The sequence below is a fragment of the Gymnoscopelus braueri genome (genome assembly GCF_963280865.1).
Source record: "Gymnoscopelus braueri genome assembly, chromosome: 4".
Lineage (NCBI taxonomy): Eukaryota > Metazoa > Chordata > Actinopteri > Myctophiformes > Myctophidae > Gymnoscopelus > Gymnoscopelus braueri.
In genome coordinates this window covers 33,105,053-33,122,113 of record NC_137605.1, presented here as the reverse complement: position 1 = coordinate 33,122,113, position 17,061 = coordinate 33,105,053, and the positions used below count along the sequence as shown (strand labels likewise).

At 43.5% G+C, this 17,061-nt stretch overlaps 2 protein-coding genes across 2 annotated transcripts; both read left to right on the top strand.

Moving 5' to 3' along the window:
• Nucleotides 1-1,492: 1,492 nt before the first annotated feature.
• On the top strand, nucleotides 1,493-3,927 carry LOC308083570 (single-strand DNA endonuclease ASTE1-like; the record flags this gene model as incomplete). Its single annotated transcript, XM_080425884.1, has 4 exons — nucleotides 1,493-2,277; nucleotides 2,453-2,560; nucleotides 3,033-3,087; nucleotides 3,558-3,927. Exons 1-4 carry the CDS (start codon nucleotides 1,521-1,523, stop codon nucleotides 3,925-3,927), a joined length of 1,290 nt encoding a protein of 429 aa, XP_080282010.1. The 5' UTR covers nucleotides 1,493-1,520.
• Nucleotides 3,928-12,223: 8,296 nt separating this feature from the next.
• LOC308083569 (single-strand DNA endonuclease ASTE1-like) lies at nucleotides 12,224-14,556 on the top strand (the record flags this gene model as incomplete). The annotated part of the gene is made up of 3 exons (XM_080425883.1): nucleotides 12,224-13,480; nucleotides 14,220-14,421; nucleotides 14,543-14,556. The coding sequence occupies 3 exons, from the start codon at nucleotides 12,224-12,226 to the stop codon at nucleotides 14,554-14,556; spliced, it is 1,473 nt and encodes a 490-aa protein (XP_080282009.1).
• Nucleotides 14,557-17,061: the final 2,505 nt, after the last annotated feature.

The window sequence follows — 17,061 nt, the reverse complement described above, 5'->3', positions numbered from 1 at the left end:
GATTGGATCTTAGGGGGAATGGTGTTCATAGGCCAGCCTATTTCATGCAGTGTGTAAGGAGTTTAGTTGAAGTAATACGACTAATAATAAATAGCTGGTTCAGAATATGTATCTGTCACAGTGGGGTGTCCATCAGAGACTTGATGATCTTTAAGGATTTATTGCACCAGTGCAGGCACATAAAGGTGTAACACAAAGGGCAAAGGTCGTCCTATAGTATGCAGCCACATGCTGACCATAAAGACATTCTTAAATAGGCTATGAGTCTATTCTATTAGAAAGTCATTTATGAATGGGAGATATAATGAAAGTCATCATCATCATCATCGCACTACTGTCATGAAATCAATTATAATCTATCAACGTGCAACAGTGCCCTCTTGTGTCTAAAGGTCGAAAGGATATGTTGGCACCCACAGGGAGGCGGGGTTGTTTTTCACATAGTGATACATGATCCTGACATTGGTTTCCTTTTCCTAATGTTTCGTTTTCCTTACCTCACTGTTGTCATGTCTATAATTGTGACATAACCTGACTGGGCAGTTTGTTTCATTTGACTATTCATCATGCCAAATATGCCAAAGATTGTTAATGCTACTGTAGGCTATAATACAGTATCGATGATGTTTGATATACCTACCACCTGCAAATGGACTCATAAAAGTAACAAGGCTGTACACACACACACACACACACACACAGACACACACACACGCACGCACGCACAACCCTCCTCGCTACTCCTACCCACCTATGAGCACTCATTCTGGGAATAGAAGTGAAACTGGAATAACGTCCTTAAGTAATGATATATTACACTTGGTTAAGTTCACCATGTACAAGATCAATTCATGTATGAGTTTATCATTAATTAAGCGTTAATTATGTGTCTGAATTTGAAGTCTCAAGTAAAGTGTGATCGATAGAGTCAATTTCTGATAATTGCATGAGTCCTTATTTCATGTGTGGAAGGTATTGGCACTATCATCAACAATGTATAAAGCCTTATCTCCCAACACCCTAAATGAAAAGCACAATGTGACAACTGGTCTGTGTACTTTGTTTTTGCCTATTTAACTATTCATGACATCAGTAAGGAAAATGAAACTCAAGGAAAGGAAAACTCAACTTGCTATAAATACAGGCATCACTCGGTTGCACTGCACAACACTCTGTTCCACTGGACAACAAGGCACAGAATCTGAACTCACAATGGGGGTCCAGGGCTTGACTACACTTATCGAGTGATATTTAGAGATATTCGTTTCAGAAACAGTAAGCTTGTTATTGACGGCTGTAACTTGTATCATTTGCTCTATTTCAACGCTGGCTTGGAACAGAACCATGGTGGAGAGTATGATGCATTTGAGGACCTTATTACAAAGTTTGTCAAGGCTCTGAGAGACTGTGGGATTGAACCTTATGTAGTACTGGATGGGGGGTCAGACTGCTCCGATATAAAATATGACACCCTGATGAAACGAGCTGAAGACAGGATCAGGAGAGCCCATATTAAAGCTATGGGTGGTAAGGGGAACATCCTGCCAACCCTGGTTAAGTTGGTGCTCAAACAGACACTGACCAACCTGAAGGTGCCATTCGCACAGTGCTTTGGAGAGGCTGACAGCCAAATCGCCTCCTTGGCTAGAGAGTGGAGGTGCCCGGTATTGAGCAACGACAGTGACTTCTTTGTCTTTGACCTCCCTGGGGGATTTCTGCCCATCTCGCACTTCAAGTGGGACGCGGTGTCACAGAGCGGGAGACAGAGCTATATTCCTTGCAAATACTACTCCACATCCTGCTTCTGCGTCTATTTCGATATTAAACTCCAACTCCTGCCTCTCATGGCTGCACTTGCCGGCAACGACTATGTCAAGTTGCGTGAAATGGGCCTGTCAATACGCTGGCCTGAATACATCCCACCGGGAAGAGAGACCACGAGCCGCTTTGACGGGATAGTGCGATGGCTGAAGGACTTTCAGAGTCCCGATGATGCTTTGAAGGCGGTGCTGGGGCTAATAGGTGGCTTGAGCAGAAAAAGAGATGCTGAGGTCCTACAGGCCTTGACTCTGGGAATGAAGGAGTATCAGTTCCCTCCAACCTGCCTTCTCCGGTTCTTCAACGACGGCACAGCGCCGTATCTTGAACCAGAGGCGGTGGGCATAGTCCCCGACTGGGCTCGCCTTCCTTTGACCCAGGGCCGGTTGACCTCCGACATTCTGGACGTGCTGCTGCTCGGAAGACTGGTCCAGCCTTTCCAGGTGGACCAGAAACCCGGTTTATAGGCTACATTGCGCCTCTGTTTCAGTGCACATAATGTGCATACTTAATTGTGTGTTGTGTATTTAACAGGCTGAGCAGTCCATTCTTGAACGGGTATTTTTGGAGACGCTTGGGGTGAGCCACAACACTTTGAGTGGAGTGCCACCCTGACCCAACCTGCGCCTGCCAGTCGCTGTCACTTGCTACTGGTTGCAGCACAGCAGTCCTCCCCCTGATGAGAAGGTCATTCAGGCTCTGCTGCTTGGGATGCTGGATGGAGAAATCAACAGACAACGAGGTAGGACAACAAAAGAAAGATATGCATGCATGTGTAGGCTACTGTAGTATTCAACTACGAGCTAAATACTAAATAAACACACATGTGAAAACATTCTTTACAGGGTTACCTTTAACTTTTTGCTAATTACATTCAGTAACTATTCCATGATAGACCAGGAGACAATTTCCATTACAAACCATCATTAATATTCAGCATAATTATGCAAATGTTTAGTGTTTTGTTGAATAACTTATTTGAAGCCCCCAACAAATCTTTTGTTAATTGGGTCTTATAGAAAGTTACAAATTTACTTATGCTATCATTCTTTGAAAAGTAACAATACAAACAGCTAAGCTTAACAAATGATGTTTGAAACATGGTTACATCTCCAAAACATTTTGGATATCCTTTCCAAGCAGTCAATCTTACTTGGCAATAAAAATAAAATAAGAATAATTACATCAATCATGTGTATATGTGTTTGTTGTAGGCTTTCACCTCAACCAGCTACTATGTTTTCCTCTCCCAGAGCCTGAAATCGCATGGTAAGGCACCCTTACGGGTCAATGTTTACACACTCTGAGTTAAATTAACACTGGGGATTTTGGGGAAGTATATCAAGCAGAAAGGCGGGGCCCCAAGAGGTCTGTATTTCCATTGAGGACTTAAACGTGCAATACAAATAGAGTTTACTATTATTATTATTAGTAGTAGTAGTAGTAGTAGTAGTATTAGTAGTAGTAGTAGTAGTATTCTGTTGGACTTGATACAATATAAAAAATGGAATTGGGTGTAGTTATGGCTGCAGATTTAGACTATAATTATTCATTATGATTTGACAAATTATTTGGAAAATAATTCTCAATGATTGTTGCCTATTTATGCATCTGATCAGCACTCCACTTTACTTCTGGATGGGGGGATCAGAACAGCTGTGATTGCCCTCTAAGCTGATCTGATATGTCTTAGTTAATGCTCTGATGTGTCTAACTTTTCATTTTGTGGTGTTGAGCAGGTTGTACAAGGGAACACTGGTCCACTGCCTGGTGCATAGGCTGAGGCTGGGGGCGGACACTGAGCAGCTCTTGCGGAGGAAGCGGAGGAAGCGGAGGAAGGCCACCAGCAGGCCACTCTACAAGACCTTGCTTACTGCTGTGCTCCAACACCAGCCAGTAGATGACCTGACTGCCCACCTGGTTTTCCTGCAGTTCCAGGAAGAAGACCTGGAAAACGATGGAAGGAGGAGCAATACAGTGACTCTAGAGGAATACTCAGACAGGGATTCTGTATCAGTGAAAACACGCTACAAGGCCAAAGACAGGGGCCAAAGGCCCAAGAACCCAGAACTCTCCCGGAAGCAGGGGCATGTTGCATGGACTTCATAATGCAGATAAGATAAATTTTTAGGAAGGCAGGCTAGCTTCTGAAACAACCATTTGGATGGACAAATAAAAAGGGCAAATGTCATGGGTTCACAAGGTGTGCTGGGTGTTATGAATTATGATTGACCCAGTACACACATGTGGTGAATCACTCATCTACGTAAGCATAAGATACCCGTGATGCGATGACCATACTTACTGACGTCTGTGCACAATGATACGAGATTCATGTTCTATTTCTATCCATTCTGTTCTTGTCCTTGTTCCATATCTTCTGGTCACGTCATGTGTCCACTGTCCAATACTGTATATATTATTTCTCTATGTGTGTATTAAACTTCAGAACTTGTCGTGTGATACTGCCTGGTTCATCATGTTCTCTGCACGTGCGACTCAACTGAAACATCACTCACCACCCATAGTTAGATGGAGACTCTTAAGGGACCACAAGGTTGGTCAAGTGTTCTGCTATTCTGTTCATTCTTCACACTTCTACTTCCGTTCCTCCACCATGTGTGATGCCTGTAAAAAAATCTTCAACAGGCTTTGTGCGTGTTTAAAAATAAACAAAAAAATAGATACCCCCACACGCACGGGCACGGACACACACGCAGGCATTCGTCTGATGTGACCATTTTATGCAGAATTATTTCAGGTATAGGGTAAATTACAGACTCCTGCTCTTTTATCCATTTTTCTATTACTCTTCACCTTGTGATTAGATTACCAAGACACCCAAGTCACTGTATTTCTATGTCGGTGGCAATCAGGGGCTGCTTTGATATATGAAAGACCAGAGCAGTGTGGAAAGAGATTATTAATACCCAGCGTTTTAAAAATGCTTTATGGACAAAATCAAATATCATGGTATTTTTCACCAAATACCGTTACTAATATTGTATTGTATTGTAATATCTATATATATATATATGTATATATATACATACTGTTTATATATTTATTTATTTCTAAAAATGTGCCGATCTACAAGCTCACAAAATGTGGTGATGCAATGTGTTGTGATTTGGCAATTTTATTTATTTTGGAAAATGTTTTTAACTTTTTGAAAGTATAAGAAGAAGAGTTTGAAAATAAATTTGTCCATGAAAGGTGGAGTACAATTTTGTCCTGTGTAATAGCAAAATTGTGTCTGTGTGTCCTTCCGTGTGTCCATCTGTCTCTGTCTGCGAGCAGCTAATCTCCGCCACCGTTGGCCCGCTCGCTGCGAAACACACACACTCCCTGGATGCCAATTCAGAACCTCTGCCCCACATTCTTCACATGGGCCTGTTATAGCGCCCCCAGGAGGACAATATGTGCAAATCATTTTTTTTATATTACTCCTACAGATTTTATCCAAATATCATGCAAATCGGTACACAGTATCTCTATAGTCATGTGATCAACACAGATCTGTCGGATTTTCCATATTCCATCCTAATTGGCTAAAATTGCCTTCCAAAGTTTGCAGGATTGGTTCGTTTAGAACAAAATGGCTCAAATCATGAACGCAGTATGTGATTTCCTTGAAAATTTCCACGTAGATTCCCACTTGGCCCAGGAAGAAATGCCACTTACAAACTTTCAAATCAGCCTCATGGTGGCGCTATAACAGGCCAAATTCACGTTTTACCTATAACTGCACCGATCTGCGTGAAACTTTGCACGCACACTCCCTAGAGGCCAAGGAACAACCTTTGCCCTGCATTTCTCACATCTGCCTTTTAGAGCGCCACCAGGAGGCCGACTTTTGTAAAACACATTTTTTGCTCTTACTCCTTCAGATTGTGTCCAAAAAACACGCAAATCGGTACACAGTATCTCTATAGTCATGTGATCAAGACGGATGTGTCCGATATTTCACATTCCATCCTAATAGAACATTCCATCCTAATTCCAAAGTTTGCAGGATAGGTCCGTTTTGAACAAAATCATGACGCAGTGTGTGTCAGGATCTGCATTGCACGTGTTTTGTGTTCTTGAATCTTATTTTGTTTTGAAGTATGGTCTTGTGTTTCCTGTCTTCCACTGTGGTTGTTACCTGTCTTGTCTCACCTTCCCTGATTTATGGTTCACGTTTATCACCTGCAGAGGTGGGACAAAGTCCCTATGTTGCAAGTCCAAGTCGAGTCTCAAGTCTTTGCTCTCAAGTCCCGAGTCAAGTCCAAGTCAACACAGCCAAGTCCCAAGTCAAGTCCAAGTTCTCAGCTTTTTGTTTCGAGTCCCAAACAAGTCCTAACCTTTTGTTTCGAGTCCCACACAAGTCCTAACCTTTTGTTTCAAGTCCCAAACAAGTCAAAATGTTAATTCAAGATATGTAAAGATTTACATAAATCATGAGCATTTTTCACAATTTGCATTTGTTTTAAAACAAGGTTTCTTCCAGGCCAACAGAACGCAGATACTGTACTTTTAATTTCCTCCTTGAGGACAGGGTTTAAAAGGGCCCTTTTTAATGAATATAATGTAATTTTGTACAATCTGTATGGTAGAGTATGTTACTACAATATAACTTATACAATCAGGGTGGTTGTATTTTGTCTCCCTGCTCTTCTATTGAGACATTTAGATAATGTCAAAGGCCATGTCTCACCTAGACACAGGATCTGACACAAATTCAGTGTATCCTCTGATCAAGCAGGCAGGCTCTATTATCACAATGGTGAAATTTCAGCAATTGCACTGGAAACCGCGTTCAAATCCGGGGTAGAAGAGGAAATGTATATAGCGCTGAAGTGGTCAATGTATGTTTTGTATTAATAACCAAAATCTACAAAGTAACTGGTACCTAAAGTTTTCAAATAATTGTAGTGGAGTAAAAGTAGGCTAATATCTGCCTCTGATATGTATGTAGTTGAGTAGAAGTAGGTAGCTGATATATTGCACTTTTACCTTAGCGCTAGGTATACTCTTGGTTGCTTGTTTTTGCAGAAAATGCACTTAGGACTTCTGGTGATTAGTAGTTTCGTTCCCTACCTATGTTGAATGCACTTACTGTAAGTCGTTTTGGATAAAAGCGTCTGCTAAATGACTGTAATGTAGAAGTAAAGTACTGAAAATTGCAAATACTTCAGTAAAGTAAAAAATAAGTCAAAAATGTACTTAAGTAAAGTACTTGAGTAAATGTACTTAGTTACTTTCCACCACTGGTTATACTGTAGTTTGCTCTTAGCACGCCGTAATGTTAATGTGAAGTATAGGTCTTGCCTTGCATACTGCTTTTCTCGTCTTGTCTTCCACCTTGTAATCTTTAAAACCGAAAGCTATAACTGCTGGAGTTGACATTTTATTCCACCTGGCTTCAGTTCCAGCAGCGACGGCAGGAGTGAAGCCGGTGTGTTGTTTGTTTGGTAACGTGCAACATGTGGGCCAGTGTTGCCAAGTATCGGGACAGAAACAAGCGAACCGACTTCCAAAAACAAGCCAAAAACAAGCCAAAGTTTGTCCAAAAGTTAGGGTAAATAAGCAGCTTTGGCAACACTATACTAGGTGTCACTGACGGCCGGGATTTCTGACTAATAACATTATAGTTGATGCACACTTTTTAAACATTTTTGGCTTGCTTAAGTGACTTGAAAAGACTTGAATTTTCAAGTCAAGAGGGCTCAAGTCAAGTCAAGTCTCAAGTCTTTAGTGTTCAAGTCAAGTCAAGTCTCAAGTCTTTGGCATTCAAGTCCCAAGCAAGTCCAAGTCTATTTTTGATTTGGTCAAGCAAGTCTAAAGTCATCAAAATCGGGACTTCAAGTCAAGTCGAGTCTCGAGTCTCGAGTCCAAGTCCCCACCTCTGATCACCTGTATCCTGTTTGCCCCAGCCAATCCCTGTGTTAACTGTCTGTTGAGTTCACCTGTGTCCTGCTGTTATCCTCGTGTGTATTTAAGCCCTGTGTTTGGGCGTGTATGTTGCTTTGTTGGATTATTGTGTTTGTAACCTAAGTTTCCCAGTCTGTTCATGTATACTGTTTTTGCTCTCCTGCAAACTTCTGTTTAATTAAACTCTGCCTTCCACTTAAATATTCCAACTTCCTTGCATTTGGGTCCTACTAGAAAAACGCCCTGACATAATAATCCAACCAAAATTGGACCCAGCAGGAAGAGTTTTTTGTTTAGTTTTTTATTTTATTCTAGATGCCAGCAGTTTGGAGCAAGCTGCTAATGGGCCTAGTGGGTCCAAGACTGTCAGTGCACACACCTGTGACACTTGCCTATACTCTGCCGTCTCCTGCCCATGCCATGCCCACCCAGGGGCCCCACGTTCCTCACCCTGAGCGTTATGGAGGTGATCCTCAGACCTGTGACTCTTTCATTGCCCAGTGTTGGGCAGTTTTTAAGGACCAGGCACCTGCCTTCTCCACTGAACATTCCCGCCTGACTTATGTGAGGTACATAACAGGAGAGGCCCTGTCCTGGGCTATTGATGTGTGGGAGGAGGAACAAGAGTTTTGCTCCAGCTACTACTCATTCACAGCAGAGCTGAAAAGGGTTTTTGGTTCTCCAGTTTCCAGCGTTCAAGAGCCCGTGCTGCCCAGCACCACAGAGCCCATGCTGCCCAGCGCCACAGGGCACGTGCTGCCCAGCATCACAGAGCCCATGCTGCCCAGCACCACAGAGCCCATGCTGCCCAGCGCCACAGAGCCCATGCTGCCCAGTGCCACAGGGCCCGTGCTGCCCAGCATCACAGAGCCTTGTGCTGCCCAGCGCCACAGAGCCCGTGCTGCCCAGTGCTGCTGACACTCTGCTGCCTAGCACTGATGAACCCTCATTGGCTGTCCCTACACCTGCCTGTTCCATGATGTTCCCTGATCCTGACTCCGCACCTGTCTGTCCTGAGCCGACTCCAGCCAAAGACCCATTTGAGGGGTCTCGTTTGGTCGTGTTCAGGGGAATCCGTGGGTCCTCCAGAAGGGGGCGTGATCGCCATGGTTCCCGACACCCCCAACACTCCCTGTTGCCCAGCGCCCTGGAGTCCCCGCTGCCCAGCGCCTTGGAGTCCTTGCTGCCCAGTGTCCAGTGTGTCTCGCTACCCATCGTTCACAAGGCTCCACTGCTGGCCAGCGCTACAGTTTCTCCCCACCCAGTCTTGCCTGAGATCTTGTTGGCTGTTCCCGCCTGTCTTGCCAGATTCCTCGTTGGCTGTCCCCACCTGTGTCCTGTCTGAGTACTCGTTGTCTGTCCCCGCCTGTGTCCCGTCTGTGTACTCGCCGGCTGCCCCCGCCTGTTTCCCACCTGTTTCCTTGTTGGTTGGCCTCGCCGACGTCTCGCCTGAACCCCCGTCGGCTGCCCCCACCGACGCCCTGCCAGAGACTTTGTCAGTGGACTATGCCGATGCCCGAGCAGATGTCCTGTCGGCTGTCCCTACTGACAGTCTGCCGGGACCCTTGTCTGTTTCCCCCGCTGACACCCCCGTTGAACTTTCTGAACTGCCACTGGTTGTCACTGCTGAACCCAACTCAGCACTCCAGCCATTGGACCCTGGTCCCATACCCAAGTCGTCAGGTCTTGGGTCTGCACTCCATTGGTTGGACCCCGGGCCGGCACTTCAGTTGCCGAGTTCTGGTCTTGCACTCCAGTCGCCGGACCCCGGGATTGCTGTTAAGCCACCTGACCCCTGTTCTGTCCTCCAGTTTTTCAGCCTTGCACCCCTGTTTCTCCGAATGTCAGCCCCTTTGTTCCCCAGGTCTCTGTCCCTCAGTTTCCCCAGGCTACTCTCTCTTCCCGGCCCCCTCTGCTCCGCTCTGGAATGTCCTGTCCTTTGGTGAAGGGTTCGCTTGGTCTGCCAACCAGCCCGTTAGCCGCTCTCCCTTTCTGTTTGTCTGCCTGTCTCCCTCTCTGCTTGTCTGCTAGTTTGTCTGCAAGTCTTTTCGTCCGTCTGTCTACTCCCCAGTCCTTCAGTCTTCCCTCTGACTTGTTTTTCCGCCTGTTTTTGTGTCAGTCCACTTTCTCCACATGTCTGTCTGTCAATTGATTTGTTTGTCACTTGGTCTGTCTCAGCTTGTGCCTATGGGTTTATCTATGTGCCTTTCTGCATGTCTGTCTGTGTGTCTGCCGACCTGCCTTTCTGTGTGGTTCTGCTGGTATGTTTGTTCATCCTTCTGTCGGTCTCAGTCAGTCTCGTTGGTTGTGTGTAGTCTCTGTCTAGTCCTGTCTGTCTGCACCTCTGTCTATGTCTTGGTTTTCCTCTCGTCTGTCTGTCAGTGTTTCCTTGTTCTCTGTCCAGTTTATCAGCATTACAGCTAGCCGTCTGCCTGTTGGCTAGTCTGTGTGATGTCTGTTGGCTGTGATCGGTCTCTTTGTCTGGTTTAATGTGCTTGTCCTTGTGTGTGTCTTCTTGTATGCCTGTGTGCTTGTTTCCTTTTCTCTGTCTTGTCTTGTCTCTTCTCTGCCTGTTTCTCTTCACCTTTTCCCTGCCGGTGTCCTCAGTCCTTCTCCCCGTACTTGGTCAGTTTCCCCAGTTCTTAACCACCCTGCCCCGAGCCAGTTTTGCACTGTCGTCCTGTTCTTACCCTGCCCCGTACGAGTCCTGTGCGTTTGTTCTGTCCTGCCCTGTCCCTGCCAGTTCAGTCCTGTTCCCCGGTGCAGTGCCCCGGTCCCTCCACCGGACCGTCCCTTTGAGGGGGGGTAATGTCAGGATCTGCATTGCACGTGTTGTTTGGAAGTGTGTTCTTGAATCTTATTTTGTTTTGAAGTATGGTCTTGTGTTTCCTGTCTTCCATTGTGGTTGTTACCTGTCTTGTCTCACCTTCCCTGATTTATGGTTCACGTTTATCACCTGTATCCTGTTTGCCCCAGCCAATCCCTGTGTTAACTGTCTGTTGAGTTCACCTGTGTCCTGTTATCCTCGTGTGTATTTAACCCCTGTGTTTGGGCGTGTTGCTTTGTTGGATTATTGTGTTTGTAACCTAAGTATCCCAGTCTGTTCATGTACACTGTTTTTGCTCTCCTGCAAACTTCTGTTTAATTAAACTCTGTCTTCCACTTAAATATTCCAACTTCCTTGCATTTGGGTCCTACTAGAAAAACGCCCTGACAGTGTGCAATTTCCGTGAAATTTTGAACGCACATTCCCACTATGCCGAGGAAGAAATGCCACCCCCTTCACATTGGCCTGTTATAGCGCCACCAGCAGGTCTCATTTAGCAAACCACATTTTTGGAACAAAATGCCTCAAATCATGAATGCAGTGTCCGATTGCTGTGAAAGGCCTAAGAAGAAATGGCACCCTTTTCACATTGGCATATTTTAGTGCCACCAGGAAACCACAATAACCTACCTGACCTGGCGGAGACTTGTGCTCCGCGGAGCACTTTTTCTAGTTTTTATCTGTTTCAGTTCAATACTGTTTTAATATAATAAAACACTATTTATAGAGCCTCTCTAACTCAAGTTTACAAATTGCTTTGCAAAATTAAAAACATATGCTCTAAAGTACAATAAGACAGAGGCATTGAAAGACCATAAGAGATAAAGGACTGATTGATTGAAAACTTTTTTAACAGTTTGCAAAGACAAGCAAAGGGTAGTACAGTTCAATACAAGGTCGGTTAAGAGGATTTTAAACCCAAGAAAGCACTATGGCTTGTTTCCATTGGGGTCCTTTGTGCTCAATTCATCGAAGACAATGAAATTAGTAAGAATAGTAAAATAATCACAAAAAATGTTTATGAAATGGATTTTTAGGAGAGTGTTCTTATAAGATATCCAATCCAGCAGTATATGAAGAAAATTAACCAAGCACCAACTTCATAATACAATGGTGTTGTGGGCCACAAATAGCAGATCTACAAGCTCACAAGTCATATCCAAGACATCATTATACGATGGATCATAAATCAAGAAATCAAACTAGGTGACTACATCCAAAAATAGTCTACTACAGTATGTGTAAATACTGGGCATAGAAGTGAAACTGGAATAACGTCCTTAACTAATGATATATTGCATTTGGTTAAGTTCACCATGTACAAGATCAATTCATGTATAAGTTCATCATTGATTAAGAGGTAATTACATGTCTGAATTTGCAGTCTCAAGTAAAGTGTGTCAATTTCTGATAATTGCATCAGTCCATTGCATGTGTGGAAGGTATTGGCACTATCATCAACAATGTATAAAGCCTTATCTCCCCACACCCTAAATGAAAAGCACAATGTGACAACTGGTCTGTGTACTTTGTTTTTGCCAATTTAACTATTCATGACATCAGTAAGGAAAATGAAACTCAAGGAAAGGAAAACTCAACTTGCTATAAATACAGCCATCACTCTGTTCCACTGGACAACAAGGCACAGAATCTGAAATCACAATGGGGGTCCAGGGCTTGACTACATTTATCGAGAACAACAGTAAGATATTTAGAGATATTAGTTTCAGAAACAGTAAGCTCGTTATTGACGGCTGTAACTTGTATCATTTGCTCTATTTCAACGCTGGCTTGGAACAGAACCATGGTGGAGAGTATGATGCATTTGATGACCTTATTACAAAGTTTGTCAAGGCTCTGAGAGACTGTGGGATTGAACCTTATGTAGTACTGGATGGGGGGTCAGACTGCTCCGATATAAAATATGACACCCGGATGAAACGAGCTGAAGAGAAGATCAAGAAAGCCCAGATTGCAGCTATGGGTGGTAAGGGGAACATCCTGCCAACCCTGGTTAAGTTGGTGCTCAAACAGACACTGACCAACCTGAAGGTGCCATTCGCACAGTGCTTTGGAGAGGCTGACAGCCAAATCGCCTCCTTGGCTAGAGAGTGGAGGTGCCCGGTATTGAGCAACGACAGTGACTTCTTTGTCTTTGACCTCCCTGGGGGATTTCTGCCCATCTCGCACTTCAAGTGGGACGCAGTGTCACAGAGCGGGAGACAGAGCTATATTCCTTGCAAATACTACACCACATCCTGCTTCTGCGTCTATTTCGATATTAAACTCCAACTCCTGCCTCTCATGGCTGCACTTGCCGGCAACGACTATGTGAAGCTGCATGAAATGGGCCTGTTAATACGCTGGCCTGAATACATCCCACCGGGAAGGGAGACCACGAGCCGCTTTGATGGGATGGTGCGATGGCTGAAGGACTTTCAGAGTCCCGATGATGCTTCGAAGGCGGTGCTGGGGCTAATGGGTGGCTCGAGCAGACAAACAGATGCTGAGGTCCTGCAGGCCTTGACTCTGGGAATGAAGGAGTATCAGTTCCCTCCAACCTGCCTTCCCCGGTTCTTCAACGACGGTACAGCACCGGATCTCGAACCAGAGGCGGTGGGCATAATCCCCGACTGGGCTCGCCTTCCTTTGACCCAGGGCCGGTTGACCTCCGACATTCTGGACGTGCTGCTGCTCGGAAGACTGGTCCAGCATAGCCAGGTGGACCACGCCCACCTGTCAAGCGCCAATATTACATCTCGGCCTATCCGACAGGTGATGTACGGGCTGTTGTTGGGTAATAAGACAAGAACCAGAGTGGAGGAATGGGACAGAGAGGGCACACAGCTGTCCAAGATCATGGTACAACCAATCGTCCATGGAGATGCTAATAAAATTCAAATTGACTTACTGCATCAGGTAAGATATAATGTTAAATTCCAATAGTACATGCTTTATTTAGGTAATTTCAATGCACGTATTATGAGCACATGCAATGAATTGTGAGCTTTATCACAAGCTTTATTAGTGTTATTATGCAGTAGTAAGCCTAACTAAAACTAGTTTTAGTTAAGTTTGCTTGCTCAGGGGAGAAATAGAATTTTGACCATCAGTAGGCCTACCACTTGCCAACCACTCGTGTCAAACCAGACACAGGATCTAAATGTCTAAATAGAAGATACAAATACAGTCATCCCAATTGTATAAGTTATATCGTATTAACATACCATACCGTACAGACAAAATATCATTGTAATCACACCAAAAAAACGATTCATATTTTATTAAATATTTTAGATGTGCCAATTTAAGAACATAATAATAATTAAATAGCAAAAATAGCAGATCCAAAAGCTCACAATACGTTGTGATGCGATGCGTTGTGAGCTTGTAGATCTGCTATTTTTGCTATTGTTCTGACCTTGGTAAATCTCGCCCCTGACTAATCCATATACAACCTAAAACTAACACTAAAACTAAAACTAATAAAAACTAAACTAAAACTGAGCCTTCAAAACTAAAAGAATAAACTAAACTAAACTAGCAAACTAGTAAAAAAAACTGAAAAAAAAGAAGAAGAAAGAAAAACATTTAAAAAGAAGCCAAAACGGAATGAAAAACTACCTACTAACCTTGCTGTTTACTCCTGCATTAACAGGCTGAGCAGTCCGTTCTTGAACGGGTATTTTTGGAGACGCTTGGGGTGAGCCACAACACTTTGAGTGGAGTGCCACCCAACCTGCGCCTGCCAGTCGCTGCCACTTGCTACTGGTTGCAGCACAGCAGTCCTCCCCCTGATGAGAAGGTCATTCAGGCTCTGCTGCTTGGGATGGTGGCTGGAGAAATCAACAGACAACGAGGTAGGACTGTTCATGACAGCAAGAGAACTACTGTAAATACAACTGTTGTAACTATACTTGTACAAGGTAGCTTACATTTCTGTTAATCACATACAATAACTATTCCATGATAATGATATAGCAGAATTTCCATGACAAATGTTCATTAATCAGTATTATGTAAACGTTCTGTTTTTGTTGAATAACTTACTTGAAGCCCATCTTGCTTTGATTATTTCATATAATACAGCTAAAACAGCTAAGTTCAAAATGAAATGGTGGGAAAATGGTTGAATCTTTGATCTCCAAAATCTTTTGGATATCCTTTCCAAGCAGTACACCTTATATGGCATTGGCAATTCAAAATGGTTGTGTGTGTGTGTGTTGTAGATGTGACGGGAGAGATCAAAATGGACGTACATGAACAGCCCAAACAGGACTCTGATGTAACTCATGCCTACAACCAATGGCAGATCTGCTTTAAAGACAGCATTCACCTCAACCAGCTGCTGTGTTTTCCTCTACAAGAGCCTCGAATTGCATGGTAAGGCATCCTTACAGGACTATTGTTACACTACAGTTAAATGAATACAGAGGGGGGCGCCCACTGGCCTAGCGGTCCAGGCCGCATATCACATACACTGGAAATCCAGCTTGATAGCGTGTCGCGGGTTCGACTCCCGATCCCGACGACCTTTGCTGTGTGTCACCCCCCCATCTCTCTCCCCGTTTCCTGTCAGCCTACTGTCCTGTCAAATAAAGGCATAAAAGACCCCAAAAATATTTGAAAAAAAATACACAGAGGATTTTATTGTGTTAACTGCATCAACCAATGGGCCGTGTCAATCAAGTTTGAGAGGCTCCGAGATTGAAGTCGTGCAGTTTCATTCCTTTCCTTTATGGTGTACAATGAGAGCAGCAGTAAGATATGCTTCAGTTCATTGATTGCCAAAGTTACAAGCAACCAATAATAAGGAGTAGAGCCTAGAGCTGCATGATGACAAATCTATGATATTGTGGGATTTTCTCTGAACTTTGCAATAATATTTCAATCATGATATTTGGATGCCTTATTCTGTAGCACTTGAAAAAGCAGTTGTCAGTAATATTCAAACAAACATGGTGATCAACTTAATCTATTTTGCTTTTGCTGATGCTCTGATGTGTCTAACACCTTTCATTTCTGGTGATGACCAGGTTGTACAAGGGAACACTGGTCCACTACCTGGTGCATAGGCTGAGGAAGGGGGTGGACCCTGAGCTGCTTTTGCAGAAGGAGACCAGCAGGCAACTCTACAAGGACTTGCTTACGGCTGTGCTCCAGTCTCAGGATGTGACCACCTCGCCAACCAGGAGGAGAGGAGCAGCTCCAAAGCAGCACCAGCCAGTAGATGACCTGGCTGCCCACCTGGATGCCCTACAGCTCCTGGAAGAAGACCTTGAAAAAGATGGAAGGAGGGGCGACACAGAGGAATACCCAAGCTGGGATTCAGTATCAGTGAAAACACGCTACAAGGCCAAAGACAGGGGCCAATGGTCCAAGAACCCAGAACTCACCCGAAAGCAGGGGCGTATTGATCGGGACTTCAGCATGCGTCCTCAGATCCGTGGTTAGGAATTTAGGATAGCTTCTGAAGCAACCGATTTGGACGGCCAAATCTTGGACGTTTTTCATCAGCTATATCATCTATGTAAGCGGCAATCTTTGTAGACGAGAGCTGTGTGAAAAGAGATTATTAATACCCAGCACAGATGTAAAAAATGTATATAATATTTTCAGTATTTAGAAATATCATTGGGTATTGTTGTATAACTTGTATTTGTTTTTAAATGCATATTACTACTACTATTGATGATTCCTAGATTTCCTACCGTTGAAAATAATATAAGTTACTGATTTCTTTGTTTGTTTCTGTTTAATACTGTTTTAAGAATAAAAATAGAGCATGTTAAATGGGGTTTATTCTTGCACACAACAAGAGTAATAAATCTACCAGGAGGGTAGGTGTAGAAATAAACCAAAACAGAGCCCTAACTAAAATCCTATTAACAAACAAAAAAAGGGATGGGCTGGCCAGAAAGCAAAAGTGGAGAGTCTGGTGAGCCAAGCACTATGTGCCAGTCGTCTCACCAGACTCCCATAAACTACCAGGACAACAAGTAAAAGAAAAACGCGAAACAATACTTACGACCAAGCCCATCATAACTGAAATAGATAAATACAAATGAGGAATCCCATAACTCAGGTGTTCTCTAAAATAAAATGTAAAAAATATACATATTAAAAAATTTGTGCCAATTTTCACGATCTTTCACAATGGCGCAGATGCTTTCCCCAAAAACCGTCAATAACAGCATTAATAACACCACACTAATGAAGCATTCTCTCTCTCTCTTGTCTCTTAGTTGGTTCATTCTCATGATTGATAATACAATGATTGCAAATAAAATAAAGGAAGAAATGTAAAATCTTCTGAAAGTTAGTGCACAGGCCTCACCCTGTTGCACATCAAATCTTTCCTAAAATATAAGATTATTATTATTATAATTATTTTAATCAAGTTTCATACTCAAACATACAATAGAAAAACAGGATCTGTGTGCGGTTTTGAATTGGATATGAGTGTATGTACTGTATACTATAAAACTGCATGGATTGGA